Genomic DNA, 22,976 nt, shown 5'->3' on the forward strand with positions numbered 1-22,976 from the left:
TTATGCCAAATTAAATATTTGACCCCAATTAAACGGTCCACTGAACATTGAAAATGATAGTGCAAGTTTCAGGTTAAAGTTTTTGGCTAAAGTTTTTGGTCAAGGTAGTTTTCGATGAAGTTGAAGTCCAATCAACTAGAAACTTATTACACATGTTCCCCATGATATGATCTTTCTAAATTTTAAAAATGCCAAATTAGAATTTTACCCCAATTTCACAGTCTACTGAACCTTAAAAATGATTGCGCGAGTGGGGCATCTGTGTACTGCGGACACATTCCTGTTAGATAATCTAATTGTGGTAACGATTAAAGTTATGAAGAGAAGGTGAAAAATAAGTCCCCAGAGCACAAAGTCATTACAAAAGTCGATTGTCATGTGATCTGACGTTCTTTCGTTATAAAGAATACACGTCATAATTGGTGTCTATGGGTTACGTCGCTCTGTCTTAGAAGATGGTCGGGATATCCTAGATTACAAACGTAGAGGCATTTAATTAAGTAAGTTTTAGTTTATACTATAATATCTTTTATATCCTTACGACAGATAACTAACAATTCAAAGTAAAGTTTACAGAATTTGCAATTTTTATTGAAAAGACACAATTTTGTTTTCTCAAGAGTCAATATCTTAAAGTTATTAATCCCCTTGCCATTGTTTAACATTTTTATTTATTGTCTTTACGTTCAAAAATGTTAAAAAATGTCGAAAAGGTTATGTGTATTTCCTTTTCAATATTCAAGTTAAGAAAAAATGTTTCTTTTTTAAAAAGCGAAAATATGAACCTTATACCAGGGACTCTGTATACTAGTATGGAAAGTCCCTGATTATCCTAAATGTTTATATATATTAGCCTATAACATTCGTTTTCAAAGTTCAAATCAGCGTATGTTCAACAATATATGTATTTTTTTGTATGTGTTTAAATAATGTTTTCACACTGGTTATGTGTTTTATTTTGTTAAACCCTTTAGTGTACTTTTTGTTTTGTTTGTAAAAGACGGTCTGCCTTTTTCTGCTATTACAAAAGACATGTACAATACAGTTCCGACTCTTTTTATTAGGTTGTTTAATTTTTCTCTTTCTGAACATGTATGTTATATCTTCCACTGTACGTTAGGCGAACAACAATCAAACTTTGGTTTTTTTTGGTCTTCAAACAGTATAAAATTAAAATTTGGTAGCTTATCTTTGCATGTTCGATTATTAAATTAATCTTGCTAAATCAAACCTTTTATAAATCTATAAAAGATACAACGACCATATCAGTGTGTCTTGCTTGAATTTACATTTTGCTTTTATAATTTTACCTATTAAAATAAAATATAATTATAAGATAAAATTGAGAATGGAAATGGGGAATTTGCCAAAGAGACAACAACCCGACCATAGAGCAGACAACAGCAGAAGGTCACCAACAGGTCTCCAATGCAACGAGAAATTCTCGCACCCGGAGGCGTCCTTCAGCTGACCCCTAAACAAATATATACTGGTTCAGTGATAATGAACACTATTTCAAATTGTACACAAGAAACTTAAAGTTAAAATGATACAAGACTAACAAAGGCCAGAGGCTCCTGACTTGGGACAGGTGCAAAAATGCGGCGGGGTTAAACATGTTTGTGAGATCTCAACCCTCCCCCTATACCTCTAGCCAATGCAGAAAAGTAAACGCATAACAATACGCACATTAAAATTTAGTTCAAGAGAAGTCCGAGTCTGATTTCAGAAGATGTAACCAAAGAAAATAAACAAAATGACAATAATACATAAATAACATCAGACTACTAGCAGTTAACTGACATGCCAGCTCCGGGCCTCAATTAAGCTGATTGAAAAATTATGTCTCCATCATATGAATATCAGGCACAATCCTCATCGTGAGGGGTTTAGTGTCATACCATCATAACATATATGAGAAGAACATAACCCGTGTCATGCCAACAACTGGTTTATTAAGAATAAATGTGTTTGGTTCCGATGCAAAGACCCTATAAGTGAATCAATATTAACGCCAAAATATGCAATTTTTAATGACCTGACAACAGTATCGTAACTATATCCATTCTTAATAAGTCTATTTAAAGGTTTTGTTAGCTTCTGAGGTGAATACTGACATTTTTGTGCTTTATAAAGAATATTTTCATGAAATATTGGATGTGAAATACCTGAACGTATAAGAAGTCTGCATGTTGAGCTATATTTACGAATGATGTCCTTATACCGATGATAAAATTTAGTAAATGTTTTGACTAGTTTGTGATATCGAAAACCCTGGTGTAATATTTTTTCAGTAATATATAAATTTCTCTCGTTAAAATCTAAAACATTGTTACATACACGAGCGAATCGTACAAGTTGAGATATATAAACTCCGTACGATTATGACAAGGGAACGTCACCATCTAAAAATGGATAATTAACGATAGGAAATGAGAAATCATCTCTTTTATCATAAATTTTAGTATTAAGCTTTCCGTTTGTGATATGTATATATCAAGATCGAGGAAAGGGCAGTGGTCATTGTTAGTATTAGCTTTATTTAAAGTAAGTTCAGCAGGATAAATTTCTTTAATATACATACTGAAGTCGTCATTATTGAGAGCTAAAATATCATCCAAATATCTAAAAGTATTATTAAATTTGTGTATCAGATGCTGTTTCGATGGGTCTTTGCTGATTTTTGTCATAAATTGTAACTCATAGCAATACAAAAACAGGTCCACAATAAGTGGTGCACAGTTAGTCCCCATTGGAATTCCGATAACCTGACGATATACGGAATCTCCAAAGCGAACAAAAATGTTATCTAGTAAAAATGCAAGAGCAGATATAGTATCAAAGCATGTCCAATTGACATAGTTTTTTTTGTTTATTGCTACTAAAAAATGACCTAAAAGAGTTTGAACATATATATTCACATTCTGTCTTTTTAAATGCCCATTTAATTAGGTGTGATTTTTTTCTTAATGAGAATGTGAGGCAATGTGGTATATAGGGTAGAAAAATCAAAACTTTGAACAGATAAAATCACCAATATAAGCATGCAATTTATCAAGTACTTCCAACGAGTTTTTGACACTCCAAAAGTGACTTATTCCACTATTTTCGAAGGCTTTATTTGAACAATTTATTATCAGGTTTTTGATTGTACCAAGTGTATTAGTAAGAAGAATAGATAATTTAGTAGTGGAACAATGGCTTGAAGACGAAATAAATCTATATTTGTAAGGTGTTTTGTGTAGTTTCGGAAGCCAATACATAGTTGGGACTTTCATTGTTTTTGGTTCTGCTTGTAAAGCGGTAGCTAAAAGTTTATGTTTGTTACAGATGTCGTTTTCTGAAAATGGAGTCAGTTGGAATGTTGGTGAATTGGTGATTTCTTTTTGTAGAACCTCAATGTAAAATTTACGTCAAACAATAATAATATTATTAGCAGCTCTATCGGCCGGGACAAAAACAAATTCCTTGGCTAGTTCTTTTAGTTTATGTTTGATACGAGAAATAGGTTTATTGTGGTTATTTTTAAGAGTAAAATGTTCTTTAAAATGTTGAATACGTATATCAACAATGTTTATTACTGAATTAAAAAAAGAGTCCAAAGATTTTTTGTCAGCTTTTTCCCGTTTTATCCATTTCAAATAGATAATTTATAAGTTATACATTTAAAGTTCATTGAAAGCTTAATCTCAACTACAGATATGGACATGGCGAACGAGTTTTTAAATATATTTACCGTAAGAAAGGGTCAACACATCATCGTCCAAAAAGGGCATTTTCATTTTGAAACAAAACATCGTTCCGTTTATCTTAATTTTGAGACCTACCCATGCGAAACAAGTAATTGCTCTTTATATTAACAGTAATTCCCTTGGGTGAATTTCCGTAGTATGCTTAGATAATAATCCTTAATTATTTAAAGCAAAAATCTTATATCAAGTTACAGAAAGTGTTATTTTGTTGGATTTTTTTTCTTCTATCAAATATTTTTTATGGCTCTTTTTTGAGTTTGGCCATAACCTGTGATTATAGCAATACAGAGACAAGTCCGTTATCAAAGGGGCCCAATTAGCGTGCATTCGGTCGATAAACTTTAGATTTCGTTTAAACTTTTCGTTCTCGCTGTCAGGGAGAAAATAATCGGCATTGATACTTTCTTACAGTTCTATATAAAAAAAAAGAAGATGTGGTATGATTTCCAATGAGACAACTCTCCACTAGAGAGCAAATGACACAAAAGTTAACAGCTATAGGTCATCGTACGGTCTTTACCATTCATCAAATCTCACACCGCAAAGTCCTTTCAACGGCCTTCAACAATGAACAATGGCTTACCTTATAATTAATTTTAAAAGGATCCGAAATGGCAAATGTAAAACAATTCAAAAGAGAAAACTAACAACATAAATAATATGTTTAGTATTCATAAATATGTATTTCTAATTCAGAACATGACAGACGTTCGTCAAACAAAGAGCGATAGCCGGTGTATAACCAAAGAAAAAGATGTTGCACCAAGCGACACTGCATTGAGAGCAAATTCAACACTTAACACTTACAAAGACCTCAGGAAAAAGACAAGGCAGCTGCAGGTCTCTAAAACAATCGATCGTCTGAAGAAACAATGGGGAAGACCAAACTGTCGTCTGCTAACATCCAGCAAAGAAATGCGGCAAGAATTAAACGTACTAAAAGAACAGTATACGACAGTCTGTGAACAAGAATCTGCCTTGCGCAGTCAGATTGCGCTCTTAACAGCCGAGATAGTCTTAGTGGATACGAATGAATACCATCGGATACCAATCAATATGCGAAAAGTCTCCGTAGATCCAATATCTATTCGGAAGATTTCTAAAATAAAACAACAAAGTTCTTTTGAAAGACCAGGATGTATTACGAGACAGCTGTCAAAAAATCCGCAACATAAATGTCGATTTGACAAAAAGAAAAAGTTTCCACCGATTGACTCCGTTCTGAACCAAGGTGTTCCAAGGAAAGGAAAATGTCCACGAGGAAAGAAAAGTAAATCTACACTTAATTCCTGTAATACACAGAAAGGCAGTCATGAATTTGTTCGTGATAATAATTCCATAGTTACTGATGTCCATAGTCTTCACTACTGTCCATATTGTTCGTTCTTCTGTAATCCGGCACATGTTCTCTATCCGGGTGTGTTAATGTCCCCGTCAAACTCTTATTTGACAGATTTTAGACTACCAAGATTCAGTGTTAAAGCAATGAAAACATGTTTATCAAAGGCTACTGTTGTGAAATAAATAATTATTGAAAAAAAAAATCCATTGAATTTCTTGTATTTGAAATTTGTTCAGTGTTGAATTTCATATAATATTTCACATTGAATTTCATACAGAAATGTGTGGCGTGACCCAGCCAACCAACCAAGATGGCCGTTATGGCTAAAACTAGAACATAGGGGCAAATTGTAGATTTTGGCTTATAACTCTGAAACCAAAGCATTTAAAGCAAATCTGACATGGGGGTAAAATTGTTTATCAGGTAAAGATCTATCTGCTCTAAAATTTTCAGACGAAAATGGTAACCGGTTGTTGGGTTTCTGCCCCTGAATTGGCAATTTTAAGGAAATTATACTGTTTTTGGGCTATTATCTTGAATATTATTATAGATAGAGATGAACTGTAAACAACAATAATGTTCAGCAAAGTAAGATCTACAAATAAGTTAATGTGACTAAAATGGTCAGTTGACCCCTTAAGGAGTTATTGCCCTTTATAGTCATTTTATACCAATTTTTCCTAATATTTTCTAATCTTTTACAAAAATCTTCTCCTCTAAAACTGTTGGTCCATATTTAACCATACTTTGCCATAATCATCATTGAGGTATCTAGTTTAAAAAAAATTGTGCAGTGACCCTGCCAACCAACCAAGATGGCCGCCATGGCTAAAAATAGAACACAGGGGTAAAATGTAGATTTTGGCTTATAACTCTGAAACCAAAGCATTAAGAGCAATTCAGACAGGGGTTAAATTGTTTTGCAAGTCAAGATCTATCTGCCCTGAAATTTTCAGATGAATCCGACAACTGGTTGTTGTGTTGCTGCCCCTGAATTGGAAAATTTTAAGGAAATTTTGCTGTTTTTTGTTATTATCTTGAATATTATTATAGATAGAGATAAACTGTAAACAGCAATAATGTTCAGCAAAGTAAGATCCACAAATAAGTCAACATGACCAAAAAAGGTCAGTTGACCCCTTAAGGATTTATTGCTCTTTTAAAATACTCAATTTTTAATAATTTTGTAAATTTTGTAAATTTTTGTAAATTTTGTAAATTTTTGTAAATTTTGTAAATTTTTGTAAATTTTGTAAATTTTTGTAAATTTTGTAAATTTTTGTAAATTTGGTAAATTTTTGTAAATTTTGTAAATTTTTGTAAATTTTAACAAAATATTTTCCTCTGTAACTAATGGGCCAAGTTCATTATAAATTGAGTTAATTGTAAGAAACAAGAATGTTCAGTAAAGTAAGATCTACAAACACATCTCCTTCACAAAAACACAATTTTGTCATGAATCCATCTGTGTCCTTTGTTTAATATGCACATAGACAAAGGTGAGCGACACAGGCTCTTAAGAGCCTCTAGTTTCACAATCAATTGGTGGTCGTAGTTTCTTGATTCAAACATTTCTTATATATTTTATGTCGGAGAGTCTGTTTTATTTCAGTTTTTTAAATGCCTTTCGCAACTTTTTTTCCTTTTCACATGTGATGCCTTCTTTAGTGGTCTGGTTGAACAAAAGGCTGTACATTTTAGGTCTCAGGCCAACGAATTCTTTCAAAGGAACACCCGAAAAGATTTTTTGAAGAACATGAGAAAGGCAATATTTAATAATAATTTAAAAGAAAATTTCTGTTAATCTTTAGAGAGGAAAAATGTCACAAAAGAAAATTAAAAATAAAATTTGTTACAAAAGAAAATTAAAGATAAAATTTCTTACAAAAGAAAATTAAAAATAAAATTAAAAATAATTGAAAATAAAATTAAAAATAATTGAAAATAAAATTAAAAAGAATTGAAAAGAAAATTAAAAAGAGTTGAAAAGAAAATAATTGAAAATAAAATTAAAAATAATTGAAAATAAAATTAAAAATAATTGAAATGAAAATTAAAAAGAAAATTAAAAATAATTGAAAAGAAAATTAAAAATAATTTATTAAAAGAAAATTTGTTACAAAAGACAATTAAAAAAGAACATTTTAACGAGAGAAATTTATGTATTACTGAAAAATTATTACACTAAGGATTTCGATATCACAAACTAGTCAAAATATTTACTAAATTTTCTGCGTTTTGCATTTGCGCCGATTTTTTCTTTCATTTGCGCCGATTTTTTTTTCATTTGCGCCGATTTTTTTACAGGTAAATTACAGGTGAATAGATATAAGAAGATGTGGTATGAGTGCCAATGAGAGAACTCTCCATCCAAGTCATGTTATTTTTCATTTATCATAATAGACCTCTTCCGTTAGCCACTTGTACAAATTTAATGAATCACCATGGGGAGGTGGAAGAAGGCCTACAAGATACATCTCCAGACTTATTCCTTGACCGTACCCATAGTTCTTTAGCCTCTGTCTTTCGGACATCTGCCACATGATTATGCTCGTTCTGTGGTTTGACAATAGAATCCGTGATGACTCTGGCTTTACACGATTTTATGGTACATTTGTAGGATGTGCTGTCATGTTTCAGGACACTAACCTTTCAATATGTATGGCCCTCTTTGGCTCGTTTCAGTGTGCAATATGTCCATCGTGTTGCAACGAAGTTCCAGAACAATATGAATCAAAACTAACATAAATGAACAAGATTTATAACCAGATGTTACCAATGGTATTATATAGTATAGTACATGTACAAGTATTAACGTACCTGTAAATCTAATTAGGAGCAAATATAAAATCGGCGCAAATGAAAGAATGAATATTTTCAAAATCGGCGCAATTGTCATACGCCCCTAAATTTTATCATCGGGTATAAGGACATCATTCGGAAATATAGCTCAACATGCAGACTTCTTATACGTTCAGGTATTTCACATCTATTATTTTATGGGAATATTCTTTATAAAGCACAAAAATGTCAGTATTCACCTCAGAAGCTAACAAAACCTTTAAATAGACTTATTAAGAAGGGATATAGTTACGATACTGTTGTCAGGTCGTTAAAGATTGCATATTTTGGCGTTAATATTGATTCACTTATAGGATCTTCGCATCGGAACTAAACACATTTATTATTAATAACCCAGTTGTTGGCATGGCACGGGTTGTTATGTTCTTCTCATGTATGTTATGATGGTATGATACTAAATCCCTCAAGGGGAGGATTGTGCCTGATATTCATATGATGAAGACATAATTTTTCAATCAGTTTAATTGAAGTCTGGAGCTGGCATGTCAGTAAAACTGCTAGTAGTCTGATGTTATTTATGTATTATTGTCATTTTGTTTATTTTCTTTGGTTGCATCTTCTGAAATCAGACTTGGACTTCTCTTGAACTGAATTTTAATGTGCGTATTGTTATGCGTTTACTTTTCTGCATTGGCTAGAGGTATAGGTAGAGGGTTGAGATCTTACAAACATGTTTAACCCCGCCGCACTGTTGCGCCTGTTCCAAGTCAGGAGCCTCTGTCCTTTGTTAGTCTTGTATCATTTTAACTTTTAGTTTCTTGTGTACAATTTGGAGTTTAGTATGGCGTTCATTATCACTGAACTAGCATATATTTGTTTAGGGGCCAGCTGAAGGACGCCTCCGGGTGCGGGAATTTCTCGTTGCATTGAAGACCTGTTGGTGACTTCGGCTGTTGTCTGCTCTATGGTAGGGTTGTTGTCTCTTTGGCTCATTCCCCATTTCAATTCTCAATTTTATTTGTTACAAAAGAACATTAAAAGAAAATTAAAAAGACAATTTCTGTTAAACTTTAGAAAGAGAAAAAAAAATGTTTTAAAGAACTCACCACCAAGCTCATCTTTAAATTTCCGAACGTCTTTCTTATATTTGTTGGAAAAGAGATGTTTCGTTTTGTTGAATGAGCCGTAGTTGGAGGTATCCAATAGGTCTTTGATAGGTTTCATGTCTTCCTTCACATCGTCAGTCAGAATCTCATAACACAATGAATGTTAAATGAATAAGAAATGTTAACAAAGTACCAAAGAGGAATCTCTTCCTTTATACACATATACAAAGGGGACAACAAAGAGGAATATTACTGAAATATAATGAAACAATGGCTTTTATCTTACCTCCTATACATTTCCAGGAATATGATTGGTTAAAAGCGTCCGCGTGCAAACCGTGTATATTTGATATTAGGTTAGTAGGGAGGCGGGGCTTATCTCATACACGGTTAGTAGTGGAGTTACGTCCCTTTATATGCCTTATTAGGTAAGAATGGGGCGGGGCTTATTTCATACATGGTTAGTAATGGTGTTATGTCCCTTTATAAAAAACAAAACGGTACTGAGAAAAAATCTTAAAAGTTCCATCAGACGAAGAAATTGATCATTAAGATTGAAATAAATTCATAAAACACATTTAAACCTTACAAGTCGTTATTGTTGGCATAACGATAGGATCAATGGAAGTATTTTCTTAGTGCTAACAGTATTGAAGACTTGCTCATTTTGAGAATCACTAGTCCTAATTTCACACGTTAAGATAGTCGGTAAGATAAATTCGTTACATAGTGTGCTAGTGACGTAATACGGTATATATGGGGTCAGTAAATTCCATATGGGGATTCGAGCTTCGCTCTCACCCCATATGGAATTTACTGACCCCATATATACCGTATTAGGTCACTAGCACACTATGTAACTAATAGTATTTTGACAAAATATCATACCTGTATCTGTAAACAGCAAGTTGATCTTGTCATCGTACATTGTACTAAGGTTTCGTCACCTTGTAATGAATTCATGAATTTATAGCTTGCTGTGAGCCAAGGCTCTGTGTTGAAGAACATACCTTGACCTATATTATAATGGTTTACTTTTATAAGAGAGGTATAAAACATCTTGTCTGGCATATATGGTTTTATTAAGGGTTAAATTGATCCATAAATGGTTATGTACTCCAACGAGGTCTTCATTGAAAATTTAGCAACACAGAAACGACGACTGAGCTACTAACTTTTTTTAGTTTTTTCCTCCGAGTTGATCAGTCTCAAATTCATCCTTGAACGCCAATTTTCCATAAATTTACCAAAAACACTGAAAAAGTGGGAATGAATCAATTGAATTATTTAAGATAAGAACTAGAAGCTAACATAAAAAAAACAAAAACATAAATAAATTAAAAAAAATCGATGTCATTGTGGGTAATGTGACAAGGAGAAAACAAACAATTTTAAGATATATTCTAATAAAAAAATCCTTACAGCACTTTAAAATATTACAATTTTAAAAATAACATACCTGTTACAACAAACAGTCCTTCTCAAAGTCGTTGTTTGCATGTTTTATCATGTTGGTGTTGAACTCTATATATATAGATATAAGAAGATGTGGTATGAGTGCCAATGAGACAACTCTCCATCCAAATCACAATTTTCTAAAAGTAAACCATTACAGGTAAAGGTACAGTCTTCAACACGGAGCCTTGGCTCACAGCGAGCAACAAGCAGTAAAGGGCCCCAAAAAGTTACTGGTGTAAAACCATTCAAACAGGAAAACCTTCGGTCTAATCAACATAAAAAACGTGAAACGAGAAACACTTATGAACCACATCAACAAACGACAACTACTGAACATCAGATTCCTGACTTAGGACAGCTGCAAACAATTGCAGCAGGATTAAACGTTTTAATGGTACCCAACATTGTCCCTTATCTGAAACAATAGTGTAACATCACAACAAAGAAAGACACACTATAAAATATCAATTAGAATTACTCAATCAAAAGGCGTAGTAACACAAATGTATGTTTTAAGCCAAGCCTTTTGTTGAAATTCTAATACCCAGTTCTATATAAAGTTGTAAAGGGGTAAGGACCTATTTTGGCCTCGGTGTTTAAAGATGCTCGAATTCAAGCTTAAATATGAAAAATCTATCAAATATGCCATAATATGTCACTTTTCAGATGATTTTTGTAAAAAATAAAAGTGACCGCATCCGTGTTCACTGTCAACTTGTTTAAATATATTATGTATTAATATGGGGATGCTGAAGTGCGATTATCACGCTGGCGTGCGATGGTCTATGCTGCAGTGCGATGGTTCGTTCTCTGTAGTAAAACGTTGTATATCAAGCTTTTCCTTTGTTTAATTCTTATGTATTGTAGTGATATTGTCATAGGAAGCACTGCAGTCATAAATGTTGCATTTAATTTACAAATACAATTGAACTTTAGAATGCCTCGCGATTGTTGTCAGCCAATCAAAGGTGATGATTTTAATGCCCGCGTCACACTGTCCCGATTTTTACGCCGATGGCAACACGATTATGGAAATTTTCAAAATCGGGACTGATCGTATCCAGATCGGGCTATTCGTAGTGCCATCTTTAACCATCGTAGAACCATCGGCCACTTTTTCTAGCCTTCGGGGACAACTTCGGGAAGGGTTCTAAATTTTTTAACATGTTAAAAAATCCCCGAAGGTGCGTCCGATGTTGAGGGTTCGTATTGAGTTCGTATCACCTTCCTCACCATCGTAATGTCACCGGGAATGCATCTTTGAACATCGTATTGCATTCGTGTTTCCATCGTTTCCATCTGGCAGTTTTGACATTACGATGTCTACACGAATGAATCACGAAGCTACCCGAAGGTCTTACGATGGCAACACGACTTCGTGAAGACCTCGTAATCCCGTCGTGTTGCCATCGAATAAAAGTACGAAGGCGACAAGATGGAACTACGACGGCAATAAATCCAGCTAAATGTAAATGTAAGTTAATTTTCGCGCTAAAATACATTTAAAGTACCATGCGCGATATGCACTGGTCAGTCTAATACGACAGTTAAGAAAGACGTTCACAAAACATGCAGCTCATATCATATGATTCTATGAGAACAAGAAAGGCGACCGCGTTGTTTCTATTAATTCAAATGGAACAAGAAGAGCAGCTATTACAGGCTCAGGATTTACTTTTACAAGTAAAATATTATTTTTTGTCAATTTTTCATATCAAGTAAACATAATGAAAATCTTAAACGCGCCTCGTACACCAACACTGCAGGTACACGTATATAGGGAAACCAACTTTTTCTTCATTATTCTGATTTTTTATGTATCGTCTGAGTTGTTGTCACACGAATGTTTACTCCATAACCATTATGTTTTTTATATGTCATATTTTGCCGCATTTGTTGCTTTCCCCACATCCTTCCTTTTGTCTATATTATTATGATATTCTCCTGGAAAGAGCTCTTTTTGAATAAAAGGGATCAACGAACCCATTACCTTACCTTTAAGATAGATCAGTAAACATGGACATAATTATGGGTGATTATTCAGACTAGTGCACACATTTTGCAGTTCAAACAAGGCAATGTCGAGCGTGGCATCCGCTCGTATGTAACATATTGGGGACAAATATGGACACTATATTTGTATATGACACATGCAGAAAATGGTAAATTGAATATGCATATTCGATACATAAACTATTTTTTTTTTAGAAATCAACCAAAACATTCAGTAACTGGAAATACCTTTAATATTGTCTTTAGAACCAGCAGGTAAAAAAATGAGCAACAAATTTCATGTGTATTATGCTATTTCAAGGAGAAAAAACAAGTCCATCTGCATGACCTTGACCTTTGGCCTTGAACGTAAAAAATGTCAGATCATTACAAGGAGGAACAATATACCAAATGTGGTTAAAATCTTTTGAAGCATATTGGTTTTAGAGTGTTCACAAGGGTTATATTGCCTTGTATTACAACTGCCACTGTGACCTTGACCTTTGAACTTTAAAGTCAATAGCGCTTAAGATATTCTTAACGAGTAACACCATACCAAGTTTTGAGCATTTTGGTTCTAGAGTGTCCATAACAATTTTATCTGCACGCAACTTACATGTAGTAGGCGAGGGGATAATAAACTAAGTTTTATAAGAATTAGACAAAAAGATCGATTTCCCGACATGCATGGCAGACTTATACAGAAACGATATGTTGTCGAAATTCTGTTCGTATCATAAAAAGTTCAAAACAGGTAGAACGCATTTTTAGATCGTTTGTATACTTGTATTATGTATATACATGTATTTTACCAGATTTTGGTGGCATTATATGCAGAGACTCAGAGTCAAGTTTTACCCTTCAAGCCCACGGTCTTCCGTCTTATGATTAAACGAGAAATGAAATGTACAATATCATATATATTCAATATTGATCAAACAATTTAAAACGCGTGATGCCATCGTTATATAATTAGAATGCATCGTAAGCTGTACACGTCGTCTTTTAGACATCGTATGGCCATCGCGCCATCATTGTAATCCATCGTGTAGCCTTCGTAATCCATCGTGTAGCCTTCGTGATCCATCGTGTAGGCTTCGGCTGAGATATGAAGCTTAAATACCCGTCTTCGGTTAACCTTCGTATGTCCATCTTTTGCTATCGTATATAATTTCGGCACCATCGTATAGACTTCGTTATTCATCGTACTTGCTTCGGTCACTTTTTGGTATTTTAACGAGATCGGGAACGACTTCGTACGAACTTACAATTTTCGCATTCGGGTGTCCATCGTATATAAAAATCGGGACAGTGTGACGCGGGCATAATGAAACATACATTATATTTTCGTCAAGTTGAAAAAGACATGAAATTTTGATTGCTTTGACATTTCTATCCTTTTGATAGACATATTAAACTTTTTGGTTTCAAAAGTTAAACATATATGCATTTTTTTTGTAAAACGAGTTGGACATCTTTCTTTATAAAAGTGTCCTCTCAATATGCGTAACAATTCTCTGGAAATAATTTATTTCTTATAAAAATTTTCAATATTTAGGAATAAAAAGTATATTTACTTTATCAACAAAAAATATAATTGGTGATTTCTTCATAAAAATTGGAATTACATAATTTTCATGCAGAATCAAGTCAAATGTCATTTATGATTTAGAAAGACGGCTCCATGTTCTCTTTTTCAAGCTGAATGAAATGATTAAAATGACTCGAAATATGCTTCTTTTCCCAATTTGTCTCGAAGTTTGCCATCGCAAAATATTTTTTTACAAATTAAACCAATTCCAAGAAGTAAAAATATTATTGCAATCAAAACATCTGTCGCTCTTATACGTTTATATTACAGACAATCTGAAATGTAAACGAATTCGATATTTTGTTTTTTTACTTCATGTAAAACATATCCTTACTGTTCCATCAACATAAATGACCAACGACGGAGACAGAATTAACATAATAATTTATCCAACTGCTGCAATGAACAAGTTAACTATTCCTATGTTTGCTGTCCTGTTTTGTTGTACTGCATTCACTAAAGGTACACTGACAAAGGACTGCATTGGAGACCAATGTCCGCAAATCATATCTGTTGGGCTAATGAATGGTTTGAAAGCCACGTTGAAAGCTGACCTCGATGTTTCCAAACTTAATAACGTTTTATTTAAGTATATACAGACAGAAGTGACAAAAGCTGTTAAGTCGGAAGTTGACAAATTACAAGGTAATATGTAATCTTTTATATTTTTATGCATGCCCGGTTTATGTGTATTATGTTTTCTGGTCTGTGCGTTAAAGTTCTGGTTAAAGTTTTTGGTCGAGGTAGTTTTTGATGAAGTTGAAGTCCAACCAACTTGCAACTTAGTACACATGCTCCCTATGATATGATCTTCTAATTTTAATGTCAAATTAGAGTCTTTACTCCATTTACATTGTCCACTGAACATAGAAAATGATAGTGCGGTTTGGACAACCGTGTACTAGGGACATAATCTTGTACTAAATGTCTTTGTTCATTCACTTAGCTTTCGCATAGATTCTCAGCGATCAAACGAAGGTTTGATTACATTTATAAATGCTATATTCCGTTGATGTTGTTGGGTTATATGTACCATTTCAATCTTCCTAGCTTCTCTTATTCATATACCATCTACGAGCAACACTGATATTATTAGTTACATAGTGTGGTAGTGACCTAATATGATGTATACTGCACTCGTTCTGTTTGAGCAGTCAAAATGCGTTGACCGTTTATTTCTATTCATATACAGTCACTGACCTGATATCACTTTTCCTCATGAATATTTAAATAGAAATTGTCGAAATTATATTATTTATTCATACGACCTCTACAACCTGTTCTTGCTTCCAATGTAAACAACGATGCGTTTAACGACTCAAACTTGTTTCATTTACATTTTTTGGAAAAAAAACATATTTCACGTGTTAATATTTTTTGTTTGCAACCTATAAATCATTATGTTATGTTTATTGTTGATATTTTAGTCTATAAACAAAAGAATTCGTTCACCATTGATTGCGGTTTTCAACAGGTAATGATGTACATTTCATCGTGTTGTATATTTCTCCGGCTGTGTGATATTATTATTGTCTATTTATATACGGGGTCAGTAAATTCCATATGGGGTGAGAGCGAAGCTCAACAACCTTGATATATTCCATATGGGGTGAGAGCGAAGCTCGAACCTCATATGGAATTCACTATCCCCGTATATATCATATTAGGTCACTAACACACTATGTAACGAATTCATCTTACCGACTATTTTTATTTGTTGTATTAAGACTAGAGTTGTCTCATTTGCTATCATAACACATCTTCTTATTTCTATATTAAAGTGTTCAAGTGTTCAATTTTAAGAACCTTCTTCAATTGGTCTGCACTAAAAAAAAACAATCCAAAGAATAACGATATCAACAACCTTGATATAACAATATTTAACAGAACTTTCAATACTTTTAAATAATCAAACAGTGCCAAAGTCGTAAATCCACCACTACCCGTGTATTGAATTAAGCCCAGCCTCCCTACTAACCTAATATTAGATATACACGGTCTCCACGCGGACGCTTTTAACCAATCATATTCCTAGAAATGTTTAAGAGGTAAGATAAATATATATAGAGACAGAGATAGATTTATATAGATAGATAGATTTATATAGATAAATAGATTTATATAAATAGATATGGTTATGTGCATCAAAAGAGGTAATTATTTTTTCATTTCTCGTTTTTTGTGTTCTGATTCGACCTAAATTGGCAACATTTTTTTTTCATTTTAATTTTTGGATTTTAACAAAAATGTCGATACACTGAATTCGGGGGCGATATAGGGTCAGGGTGCCCGGTCCCCTTTTGTGGGAAAACTTGGTTGATTATATAGAGAATCACTGAGACATGACTGTAGCGGACCCCTTCCTAGCCATTCAGGGCCTCGGTGGCCGAGTGGTCTAAGTAGTTACTACTGTCATCACTAGCCAGTCAACACTGAGGTTGTGAGTTCGAACCCTGCTTGTGTGGGTGCACTCGATTCCAATCTTAATTGACTAGGATTGTCAGTTTTCCTATCGAAGGTCGGTGTTCTCCGTGCATTCTGGCTTCCTCCACCAAAAAACACTGGCCGCCACGAAATAGCCTAAATGCGGTGCTTAAAAGTGGCGTTAAAACACCAAAACTGAAATCTTATACAGGCATTCATTGTGCATTCTTAAACATTAATTAATATCCGATAATACAAATAAAGTATCAAATAATTGAATAAAGACATATATATATTATATATAGACACAAATTATTTGGTATATGTGCTATTATTTCTTTGACGTTGATAATACTTTTTGTTGTAGGAGAGAAGTGTATGAAGGGCAGTACATTTGTAAGATGGGGACGCACTTCATGCGATGGTACAAAGTCGTCATTGGTTTATACAGGTACTAATGTAAACTTAAACTATAATTTTTAGTCTGATTTTAACATGATAGCACACAAGTTTTATCTCACATGAAGACCGACATGTGAGGCCTTTTTTTAGCTGACTATGTGGTATGGGCTTTGCTCATTGTTTAAGGCCGTTCGGTGATCTATAGTTGTTAATTTCTGTGCCATTTGGTCTCTTGTGGAGAGTTGTCTCATTGGCCATTACACCACATCTTCTTTTTTTATATGTGAACTTATATGATACAGCATTCTGAGTTTTTACTAATTTGATAAAGTATCATAATCAAGCATTACATGAGTAGCAGGTATATAAACATACTAAATTCATAAAATCTGAAAAACAATTGCTGCATGATACCTATCGTTTTTATCGGTACTCGTAGACAATACATGTACTTATAGCGGGACATTTCGGAGTATTCTTTCTGTTTTTTTATGCTTATTATGCGCCCGTCAAAATTTTGACGTGACGTTTTATGGTATACAAATGTCCGGTTTCCGTCCGTCTGTCTATCCGGCGTAAACATGTCGCACCGTAACTTGAGAACGAGGTCCAAATTTCATGAAACTTTATATAGTTGTTTCTTATGATGGTCAAATGATCTGTATACTTTTTAGTGAAAATAAGATTTAAACTTTTTGAGTTACAGCACTTTGTAACTAAAACAGGGGTGTGTTTTTTTTACATGTCGCACCGTATCTCAAAAACGATTCTTGATTATGGTTTAAAACTTTAAATACTTCTTAGTTATATTAATCTTAATATCTGTATACTTTTTGGTGATGATTAAAAATTTCATTTTTGAGTTATTGAGAATTTTGTAAAAAAGGGGGAGGTTTTTTTTACATGTCGCGCCATATCTTAAAAAGTTTATGATTATTGCTTAAAACTTTACACATGTCTTTGTTATATTAATCTAAAGATCTGTATACTTTTTGGTGATGATTCAAAATTTCATTTTTGAGTTATTGAGTATTTTGTAAAAAAGGGGGATTTTACATGTTGTGCCGTATCTCAAAAACAATTTATGATTATAGCTAAAAGCTTTACACACTTTTTTGTGATATTAATCTAAAGATCTGCATACTTTTGGGTGATGATTCGAAATTTGATTTTTGAGTTATTGAGTATTTTGTTAAACAGGGGAGGTTTTTTTTTACATGTCGCACAGTTTCTCAAAAATAATTTATGATTATTGCTTAAAATTTTACACACTTCTTTGTTATATTAATCTAAAGATCTGTATACTTTTTGGTTTTGATTCAAAATTTTATTTTAGTGATATTTAGTTTTTTGTAAAAAAAAAAAACAGGGTTGGGTCCCGCCGTGTCTCAAAAACAATATATGGTTATTGCTTAAAACGTTCTTAGAAACTCTTTATGATTATTGCATACAACTTCCGCACAAGACGCCGGGCGTATCATGCGCTCATGGCGCAGCTGTTTATATTTTATTAATGATGTTCATTTTGTTTATATTCCGAATAAGGATTTTTAAATTACGTGGTTTTTCCCCGTTAATCATGTATAAATCATGAAAATTATAGAGAAATAAAATTGATCCATGCTGTTTGAATTTAAAAGAAAAGTAAAGGAAATACAATAAAAAGGAAACCCATTATGTGGCATAATACTAAACTACTTAAGATAAAAGAAACACAAGATAAAATATATTAATTAAAGATTTAAATATACTGTGTGGAATAAAATCGGCCGCATGTGGTATGGGCTATGCTTATTATTGAAGGTTGTACGACCACACTTGGTTGCCTACACCCACGTTGTTTAAACAATTGAGTTGTCTCATAGGCAATCAATCCATATCTCCAAAATAATATATATAAATGAGAATTTCTTTTAGGATTTATGGCTGGTCATACTCATTCCGCAGAAGGAAGTGGATCTAATTATCTATGTTTGTCCAGTAATCCTCAAACGAAATCTTTCCCTGCAGACTGGAACACAACACCTGGACATCTTTATGGAATAGGCTGGGAGCTAACAGGTAAGTAACATTCAGTGCTTTCGAAATAGCCTAGTCCTACAGACAGATAGATTTGTTATCTGTCGGACTAATCTACTCTTAAAGGAGGGTAGTTTACCTAACCTAATAATGAATTCGCTGTTCAGCTAACAAGCAAGCTATCCAAATATATTACCTTTGTCTACACACTCAATGGAATCAACTGTAAATAACTAGGTGTGTCTCAATGCCTTAATGCTAAACAATCTGAAGTATTGTATAAGTGTACCTGTGGCATGGTTGCATTGCTGAGGTACGATCAAAAATGTCCAGAAACAATTCTCAAGAGTATTTTAAACAACGATTTGATTTATTCAAAAAATAACATACAAAATATGGTCCAAAAATTAATGCGCAACCCCCGACACAATTTTAAGGGATTAACCTTGTAAGCGATCAACTCTCCCGTTACATGTATATCATTTAAACTGGGGTCACACATTCACGATTTTTACTGCCGTTCTTGACAGGACCATTCCCGATTAAAATTTATCAAAAGTCTGATCAAGATCCTATGAATCGTGGATGTAAATTCAAACTTTAAAAATTTAATCACGACAACAATCAGATATTGTTCAGGAAGCGTCGATATTCAACCGTTTCCAAGCGAATTTATCCCGATAATCCCGTTCTAAATCCGCTTCTAATCCGATTTGTATCTTTCGCCAGGTAAAATTCGACCGAGTCTGTCACGACTGCGTCCCGATTCTACCGAATGTATCCGACAGAGATCAGATAGTGACAAGACAGTGAACCGACGCTGACGGGAGTTATTCGTTCGAACAAATTTCTCCAGATCATTCCCGTTCCACAGGACACCGTCCCGAATACACAGAACATTGTTAGAAATTCGATCCGATACAGCAGAATCTGTCACGACATAGGCACGATTGTAATACGACTAGACAAAATCGGCTGAGTTTCCTCGAATGTTACGGGACGCATCTAACTGTCGGGGTGCTTTGTCGAACTATTCGGACCCTTCCCGACCAGTAGGAATCTGTTACGAACTAAAACGACTGCGTTCAGACAATAATAGGACATTCCAGATAATTGAGGATACTAATCCGACTTTTTCACTTTTCGTGTCGTATCGCTGTCTGATCTCAAACGGGAGTAATAATAGGCAACGTGTGAACCCCGCATTAGAAGATGTTGTATTAGAGCCAATGAGACAACTTTTCATTCAAGTCACGATGTATAAAATGTTAAAAAGTATAGGTCAATGTACAGCCTTCAACACGTTGCCACGGCTCACACCGAACAACAAGCTATAAAGAGCCCGAAAATGATAACTGTGGATTCATTATTATTCGTTGGATACCAATTTTCGTGGATACAGTTAAACCACAAGATTAAATGTTCAACGAATGACAAATTTTCTGAAGGCTTGTATGGAAACTTAAACAAAACCACGAATTTAAATATCCACGAACATGTTATTTTCCTTAATCCACGATTATTGGTACCCACGAAAATCAATAAATCCAAAGTTACTGTAGTGTCCTTCAATTCAAACAGGAAAACAAACTGTATATTTATATAGGGAATGACAAACAAATAATCTGATTCCCAATTTGATAAAAAAAAATATTCTGTTCAAACAGATGACGAAAAAGATATTCTGAATCCATATTTCCCCCAAACCTTATAAGACAGTTTATAGATATATCTATAGATTATACATTTTGAGTTCGTTGTGTTGATTGGTTTCTGTCTCATTGATATATATACCTGACACATGTTTTGTATTTAAAATTTTCAAATGTTTGTTCACGCTTCGTATGCAGCAAATTTATAAAGTGTTTCTCCCTTTTTTCAGGTATTGACAGAAGCAAAAGTTCAAACCACGTGGATGATAAGGATGTCCCATGTGCTGTGTGTCTGACAAAAGGTAAAACATCATTGATGATTCCCGGTAGAACGTCGTGCTATGCAGGTTGGACCCAAGAATACACGGGGTTTCTCGTATCTGTGAGAACACACAGTGGTTTTGCATCAACAGAATATGTCTGCGCAGACGCCGATCCGGAATCTCAGGGATCAACAAACTATAACCAGGGCATTATTAGTTTCGTAGAAGTAAGATGTGGAAGCATCCCGTGTTCTAAGTATAGAAACAAAACGAAACTGAGCTGTGTTGTGTGTAGTAAATAGTAATGCAATTAGATGAACAATATCTTTTTAATGCTTCCTCTTGAATTTGTTCATCAGTATATTTGCTTCTAGATATGAAGAAAAACTGTCTGTAATGTGATGAAATAAATAACTATCAAGTTGAAGAATTATTTCCTGAAATTATTTTATTACTAGTATCCTAATCAACAAATCATATCTGATATTAAAGTAGATAAGACAACAACCTAAGGTCAAGGTCGCAGATAACCCTAGACATATATAGGGTAACCCATAGTCTTCAATGAAAGACCATTGTCTACAATTTACATGTATCAATTTCTAAATAGTCCCGAGTCTCAACATTAAGCCCTCAACAGTGCAACACTTAGTTTGATAATTTATTATTAATTGCTTAACGTACAGTGGCAAATAGTTCATGCATGTTTGGGACGCTTGATAAATGAAAAGACTCATGGGATTTTTTAAAAGTTTAATTCCGAATGCTTTCATCCTTGAATGTCAATCGTCCAATTGTTATCAAATGTACCAGGATTATAATTTAGTACATTTAAGAAAATCCTTAGTTTTTTGAAAAATTCTTTGAAGTTTTGTAAACAGAAAATTTATAAAAATTGACCACATTATTGATATTCATGTCAACACCGAAGTCCAAAAGAATTAACATGCATGAGCTAACATATCGGTTTTAAAAGCTCTTCAGAGCTTATGTTTGTAATTGCTATGCTTAAACCGACTCTAAATAAAGCTTTATGTCTTATGACAGTTTGAGAGAGTTTCATTGGAAGTACGCATATCATGTGACCGGAACGTCGAAAATTCATCATGTGTTTAATGGCCATTGAAAGCTTTAAATATTGAAATCTGCTTCTTGCATGATGACATCTAGATGTCTTTTTAGCTCACCTGGCCTAAAAGGCCATGTGAGCTTTTCTCATCACTTGGCGTCCGTCGTCGTCGTCGTCGTCTGTCGTCGTTAACAATTCTTCAAACATCTTCTCCTCTGAAACTACTGAATGGATTTGAATGAAACTTAAAATGATTGTTCCTTAGATTATCCTGCACAAAGTGTGTGCTTCGATTTTTGATCCGTCAAAAAACATGGCCGCCGTTACTTAAAATAGAACATAGGGGTCAAATGCAGTTTTTGGCTTATATCTCAAAAACGGAAGCATTTAGAGCAAATCTGACATGGGGTAAAAATGTTCATTAGGTCAAGATCTATCAGCCCAGAAATTTTCAGATGAATCAAACAAACCATTGTTGGGTTGCTGCCACTTAATTGGTAATTTTAAGGAAATTTTGCAGTTTTTGGTCATTATCTTGAATATTATTATAGATAAAGATAAACTGTAAACAGCAAAAATGATCAGCAAAGTAAGATCTACAAATAAGCTAAATGACCAAAATTGTCAATTGACCCCTTAAGGGGTTATTTTCCTTTAATGACAATTTTTCACAACTTGTTCATCATATTTGCTAACTTTAAAAAATCTTCTCCTCTAAAACTACTCAACCAAATTCAACCAAACTTCAACTGAATGATCAGTAGGGTGTATAAAATAAAGTTTGTGTTTTATTTTCTATTTCGTAAAAAAACATGGCCGTCATGGCTAAAAATAGAACACAGGGTAAAATGCAGTTTTTGGCTTATATCTCAAAAACTCCCGCATTTAGAGCAAATAAGACAAGAAGTTAAAGTATTTATTAGGTCAAGGTCTATCTGTCCTGAAATTTTCAGCCGAATTGGGTAACTGGTTTTTCAGGTATAATGCCCCTGAATTGATGATTTTAAAGAAATTTTGCAGTGTTTGGTTATTATCTTGAATATTATTATAGATACAGATAAACTGTTAATAGCAGATTGACCTAGACTGTATCTTAATCAAGTG

General features: G+C 33.7%; 1 protein-coding gene and 1 long non-coding RNA gene across 2 annotated transcripts; both read left to right on the forward strand.

Annotated features, from left to right (window-relative positions):
• The first annotated feature begins 428 nt into the window (after window positions 1-428).
• LOC139523296 (uncharacterized) lies at window positions 429-5,296 on the forward strand. The gene is made up of 2 exons (XR_011664588.1): window positions 429-500; window positions 4,449-5,296. It is a non-coding gene; the product is annotated as an uncharacterized lncRNA (long non-coding RNA).
• Window positions 5,297-14,381: 9,085 nt separating this feature from the next.
• Window positions 14,382-21,246, forward strand: LOC139523292 (uncharacterized). The gene is made up of 4 exons (XM_071317159.1): window positions 14,382-14,688; window positions 16,835-16,918; window positions 18,787-18,930; window positions 20,771-21,246. The coding sequence occupies exons 1-4, from the start codon at window positions 14,394-14,396 to the stop codon at window positions 21,103-21,105; spliced, it is 858 nt and encodes a 285-aa protein (XP_071173260.1). The 5' UTR covers window positions 14,382-14,393; the 3' UTR covers window positions 21,106-21,246.
• Window positions 21,247-22,976: the final 1,730 nt, after the last annotated feature.

Source organism: Mytilus edulis, chromosome 5 (assembly GCF_963676685.1).
Source record: "Mytilus edulis chromosome 5, xbMytEdul2.2, whole genome shotgun sequence".
Classification (NCBI taxonomy): Eukaryota; Metazoa; Mollusca; class Bivalvia; order Mytilida; family Mytilidae; genus Mytilus; species Mytilus edulis.